The sequence below is a fragment of the Haliotis cracherodii genome, unplaced genomic scaffold (assembly GCF_022045235.1).
Source record: "Haliotis cracherodii isolate W230 unplaced genomic scaffold, xgHalCrac1.p SCAF_14, whole genome shotgun sequence".
Lineage (NCBI taxonomy): Eukaryota > Metazoa > Mollusca > Gastropoda > Lepetellida > Haliotidae > Haliotis > Haliotis cracherodii.
This window is the reverse complement of record NW_027266269.1, coordinates 28,050,844-28,056,712: the sequence shown is the minus strand read 5'-3', so window position 1 is coordinate 28,056,712 and position 5,869 is coordinate 28,050,844. Positions and strand designations below refer to the sequence as shown.

The 5,869-nt window shown below is 42.0% G+C and overlaps 1 protein-coding gene across 1 annotated transcript; it reads right to left on the bottom strand.

The window, feature by feature from the left end:
* Positions 1-401: 401 nt before the first annotated feature.
* On the bottom strand, positions 402-5,206 carry LOC139460668 (antistasin-like). The gene is made up of 3 exons (XM_071242149.1): positions 5,110-5,206; positions 1,739-1,849; positions 402-742 (listed from the first exon to the last, which is right to left on the bottom strand). Exons 1-3 carry the CDS (start codon positions 5,171-5,173, stop codon positions 678-680), a joined length of 240 nt encoding a protein of 79 aa, XP_071098250.1. The 5' UTR covers positions 5,174-5,206; the 3' UTR covers positions 402-677.
* Between the last annotated feature and the right edge of the window lie 663 nt (positions 5,207-5,869).

The window sequence follows — 5,869 nt, the reverse complement described above, 5'->3', positions numbered from 1 at the left end:
TCATTGGAGTTATCAAAAACGACAAGTCCAGATCCATTGGCCTGGATAGGTCTGTATTTTTCCATAATGCCCCAAATATATAGGCGTGTGGGCGTGTGGGCGTGCGGGCGTGAAAGGAAAGCCCAAAATTGCGTAAGTCTTGGACGTTTTCTTAACACCTTGGTGAAATCAACCAACTCGGGTATGGTGCTGACAAACGTAAAATCATCACCAGGTGAAATCTGAAGCTCGAATCCCCGGATCCTGGAAAGACAAGGGGATACAACTCTACACAGGACTATTTCATCTGCGCTTTGAATGTTTAAAGATTGTATACCTTTCGCTGCAATACCAACCAATTCATGTCGGTTTCGATAAATACTTAGCCGGAAAATTTCAATTCAGTTTATTATTCAGATTATTCTATAATGTAACCGATGCAATGGTAATTTAAGCTTAAATATACATTAACTATTCAGTAAAAACACATATATAAATAGTTCTTCCCAGTTCACAAATACACAACAGATTTTGAATAAAAACAATAATTATTTCATTTACTTATCCAAAATGTAGGCTTTCCTTACCACTATCAGAAAACCACTTAAATATTTCGAATAATTTCAGTAAAACATGTTGTTTATGCCATTCCTGTTTCCACGCCCATTATCGACAGCCATCGTCGTTGGTACGGCGTGTCACAGTCTCCTCACCCGCATCACCATCGTCGTGGACGGTGGCGTAATGGTCGGCAGGGGTGTCACTGAAACACGTCAACGATACTCGTAACGTTACGTCCTCGTAGTCACAGCATTAATTATCGGGTTAGCCATGCTATAAGCACAATTGTGCCACAATACACGTCTTAAAAATATGCACAATGCATTTCCTATTTAAGAGTCAGTGAGTGAGTTGGGTTTACCGCCGCTTTTAACAGTAATCCAGTCATATCACGGCGTGTCAGCTTAATATGGGAGGAAAGCCCGAAGTGATGCATGTCTCAGACTTCGGTGAAGCCCACGAGCACGGGTATGGTGCTGACAAACCTAGAAACATAATCGTGGCGAACCGGGATCGAATCCCGGTTCGCCCCGATTTTGTTTCTAGGTTTGTCAATCATAGGTTTCTGGCGTGCCTAAGGGACACAACTCTGCACAGCGAATCGCGGCGCCTTAGACGACTGGGCCACCCGTGCCCCCTCCTATTCAAGAAATGACTTGGGGCGGTCGAGTAGCCTAGTGGTTAAAGCGTTCGCTCGTCACGCCGAAGACCTGGGTTCGATTCCCGACATGGGTACGATGTGTGAAGCCCATTCCTGGTGTCCCCCACTGTAATATTGCTGGAATAATGCTGGCGTAAAACCTCACTCACTCACTCACTCACTCACACTTGTTTGTACGTCTATTTAAGAACTAAACGACTCGTGGTCGTGCGGATATGAATTCTTCGTTAATGGTCAATTCATTACACTTCTAGATCCGGGGTAGAATAGGTCTCCAGCCATCCTTCCTTGCTAGCGGGATATGGCGGTCAGGCTCGCTGACTTGGTTGATGCATGTCATCGTATCCCAATTGTGTGGATCGATGCTCATGATGTCAATTACTGGATTGTCTGGTCCAGACTCGATTATTTACAGACCGCCGTCATATAGCTGGAATATTGCTGCGTGCGGCGTTAAACAACAAACAAACAAACATTACACTTCTCTTTCGTCCGGAGGAGGTGATTTTCCGCTAGTCACACATGTAACTTTCTAACCTGTGGTACAGACACACCCTGGGCAGGCGTCGGACCCGAGTTTGAATCCCAATTGACAGTGGATGAGACACATCACCCCAAAACATGACTTGCTCTTCTCAACCGGTGCAGCTGAAACAAAGTCCCATTTGACACTTTGTGGAAGTTCCCTAGAGAAACCCAAACAATCGGCCAAATTGTTTGGGCTTCGTAACAACAAAACCAAAATGTGTCCCACGAAACTGCATAGTATCAACGACACGTGGTGTAGCTGTCTTATGTCACCTGCATAGGGAGATGTCAGCACGATCTCCAAGGTACTGGAAGATGTTTTGAGTATATATTATGTCTCTTCTATTTTGCAGGTGCTCTTGTTACCTCTGTCAAGGTTAATGAGGTACTTAACATTGTTGTTAGCTCTGTCAAGGTTAATGAGGTTCACAACATTGTTGTTAGCTCTGTCAAGGTTAATGAGGTACATAACATTGTTGTTAGCCATGTCAAGGTTAATGAGGTACTTAACATTGTTGTTACCTCTGTCAAGGTTAATGAGGTACTTAACATTGTTGTTAGCTCTGTCAAGGTTAATGAGGTACTTAACATTGTTGTTAGCTATGTCAAGGTTAATGAGGTACATAACATTGTTGTTAGCCATGTCAAGGTTAATGAGGTACATAACATTGTTGTTAGCCATGTCAAGGTTAATGAGGTACATAACATTGTTGTTAGCTCTGTCAAGGTTAATGAGGTACATAACATTGTTGTTAGCCCTGTCAAGGTTAATGAGGTACATAACATTGTTGTTAGCCATGTCAAGGTTAATGAGGTACATAACATTATTGTTAGCCATGTCAAGGTTAATGAGGTACTTAACATTGTTGTTAGCCCTGTCAAGGTTAATGAGGTACATAACATTGTTGTTAGCTCTGTCAAGGTTCATGAGGTAAATAACATTGTTGTTAGCCATGTCAATGTTAATGAGGTGCATAACATTGTTGTTAGCTCTGTCAAGGTTAATGAGGTACATAACATTGTTGTTAGCCATATCAAGGTTAATGAGGTACATAACATTGTTGTTAGCTCTGTCAAGGTTAATGAGGTACATAACATTGTTGTTAGCCATGTCAAGGTTAATGAGGTACTTAACATTGTTGTTAGCCCTGTCAAGGTTAATGAGGTACATAACATTGTTGTTAGCCATGTCAAGGTTAATGAGATACATAACATTGTTGTTAGCTCTGTCAAGGTTAATGAGGTACATAACATTGTTGTTAGCCATATCAAGGTTAATGAGGTAGTTAACATTGTTGTTAGCTCTGTCAAGGTTAATGAGGTACATAACATTGTTGTTAGCCATATCAAGGTTAATGAGGTACATACTATTGTTGTTAGCTCTGTCAAGGTTAATGAGGTACATAACATTGTTGTTAGCTCTGTCAAGGTTAATGAGGTTCATAACATTGTTGTTAGCCATGTCAAGGTTAATGAGGTACATAACATTGTTGTTAGCTCTGTCAAGGTTCATGAGGTACATAACATTGTTGTTAGCTCTGTCAAGGTTAATGAAGTACACAACATTGTTGTTAGCTCTGTCAAGGTTAATGAGGTACATAACATTGTTGTTAGCTCTGTCAAGGTTAATGAGGTACATAACATTGTTGTTAGCTCTGTCAAGGTTAATGAGGTACATAACATTGTTGTTAGCTCTGTCAAGGTTAATGAAGTACACAACATTGTTGTTAGCTCTGTCAAGGTTAATGAGGTACATAACATTGTTGTTAGCTCTGTCAAGGTTAATGAGGTACATAACATTGTTGTTAGCTCTGTCAAGGTTAATGAAGTACACAACACGTACCATACACTGCCGCCGTCAGGAGCACGACCAACATCACCAGTGCCGACATTTTTTTGGACGACCTGTACTGGAACACCTGTGTATTCGCTTTAGATAGAGCTGCACCGCCTATCTGTGGACTGCACCTTGTGTGCTAGTCACGTAATATTAACTATAAACATGAGGTTAAGAACCAATCTGTCAGTCCCACGGCAGATACATGTCAGCTTTTCTATAAACAATCGGCTTGTTGATACCTGTACTTTAAAAATAAGCGGCGCTTAAACCTCAAAGATGCATTATATTCACAATACAAAATTCAAGGCAAGGCTAAACTTGAATATGACATATTCAGTCTGATATTTGACAAAGTGGCAATTGCTTTTGGGATGGGAGATTGTGTGTTTGATGGATTGGGTGACTATATGCATGATGGATTGTGTGACTGTGTGTGTGATTGATTGGGTGACTGTGTGTGTGATGGATTTGGTGACTGTGTGTGTGATGGACTGGTTGACTCTGTGTGATGGATTAGGTGACTGTGTGTGTGATGGATTGGGTGACTATATGCATGATGGATTGGGTGACTGTGTGTGATGGATTTGGTGACTGTATGGTCAATGGATTGGGTGACTGCGTTTGTGATGGATTTGGTGACTGTATGGTCAATGGATTGGGTGACTGCGTTTGTGATGGATTAGATGAAGATGTGTGTGATGGATTGGGTGACTGTGTGTGTGATGGATTGGTTGACTCTGTATGATGGATTGGGTGACTGTGCGTGTGATGGATTGGTTGACACTGTATGATGGATTGGGTGAGTGTGTGTGTGATGAATTGGATGAAGATGTGTGTGTTGGATTGGGTGACTGTGTGTGTGATGGATTGGGTGACTGTGTGTGTGATGGATTGGTTGACTCTGTATGATGGATTGGGTGACTGTGTGTGTGATGGATTGGGTGACTGTGTGTGTGATGGATTGGTTGACTCTGTATGATGGATTGGGTGAGTGTGTGTGTGATGGATTGGATGAAGATGTGTGTGATGGATTGGGTGACTGTGTGTGATGGGTTAAATGAAGATGTGTGTGATGAATTGGGTGACTGCGTGTGTGACGATCCCGGGTAGAATAGGTCTTCAGCAAGCCAAGCTTGCCGTAGAAGTTGACTTTGCTTGTCGTAAGAAGCGACTAACGGGATCGGTTGGTCAGGCTCGCTGACCTGGTTGATGCATGTCATCGATCAAAATTACATCGATCGATGCTCATGATGTCAATCACTGGATTGTCTGGTTTCGATTATTTACAGACCGCCGTCATATAGTTGGAATATTGCCGAGTGCGGCGTTAAATAACAAACATATCAATAATAATGTGCATAATTTTAATGCGCACCATCCTCAAACTAAAGCATGCTCAAATTGCTACATTATTAGGGCTGTCAATTGATCAGTGTGCTCATTCTCAATTCCTGGGAAATATACAAGCCAAGCTGCCTCATGTGTCACATGACCATCTTAACTCATTCTACTGGGTACCCATTCACCAGCATATACTCACAGTTGCAACTGCAGGTGGGGCAGCCGTTGCTGTCAAGGACGTTGCCGAAAGGGCAGTAGATCATACAGAAAGGGCCGCACGCAGCCCGATCACTCGGGGCGGCTGAAAGTAAAAATAGGAAGCAATAGTGACTTCTCTAAGAGGCATTTAGAAGTTGGAGCACTAAGTAAGGATAAGAGATACGGGTGAACAACTTCTATATTACATCTAGGAGCGACGTTTTTGGTGTAGGCTTTAACACCGTTATCACGCAACTTGCTTGATTACCCCAGATCAATTTGTCATCCTGCTTGATAACAGTGTTAGAACCCGCACCGAATCGTCACTCCTGACTGTCGTAAAGTTCATCATCACTGCATCTTATTCTTACTTAACAAAGTAACTTTTGTGTAAGATATTGACAATTTACCATTGTGTGAGTAGGAATGCAATAAAAGAAATTGGTGTTTTCAGAACGTGCAATGTCATTTTTGGGTTAAACCTGAGGCTGAGGTTTCCAAAAATTCCAAACAAAACCAATAGTTACTACAACCTCACACATGTGTGTAACCTCGCTTACGCACATAACCCCCTACAACCCCCGACTCTCCCCAATGCAATTCGCCATGCAGAGTTGTATCCCTTTGACGAACCAGGATCCAAACAAACAAACATATCATTGGACAGTGGGCGTTGTTATACAACCAGTCCTGGTATTACTTGTTCCCGTATTTAGGAAATCATTCCTTCCCAAAGAGTAATATCATTTATATGAAAATTT

What these genes read in the sequence shown, in the direction of transcription:
- LOC139460668 (XM_071242149.1), bottom strand. Translation starts at nt 5,173, where the DNA reads ATGATCTACTGCCCTTTCGGCAACGTCCTTGACAGCAACGGCTGCCCC. An exon ending in CCCCACCTGCAGTTGCAACT is followed by an intron (nt 1,850 to 5,109) that starts GTGAGTATATGC and finishes ACTTTGTTTCAG; the next exon opens with CTGCACCGGTTGAGAAGAGC. An exon ending in AGGGTGTGTCTGTACCACAG is followed by an intron (nt 743 to 1,738) that starts GTTAGAAAGTTA and finishes GACGTGTTTCAG; the next exon opens with TGACACCCCTGCCGACCATT.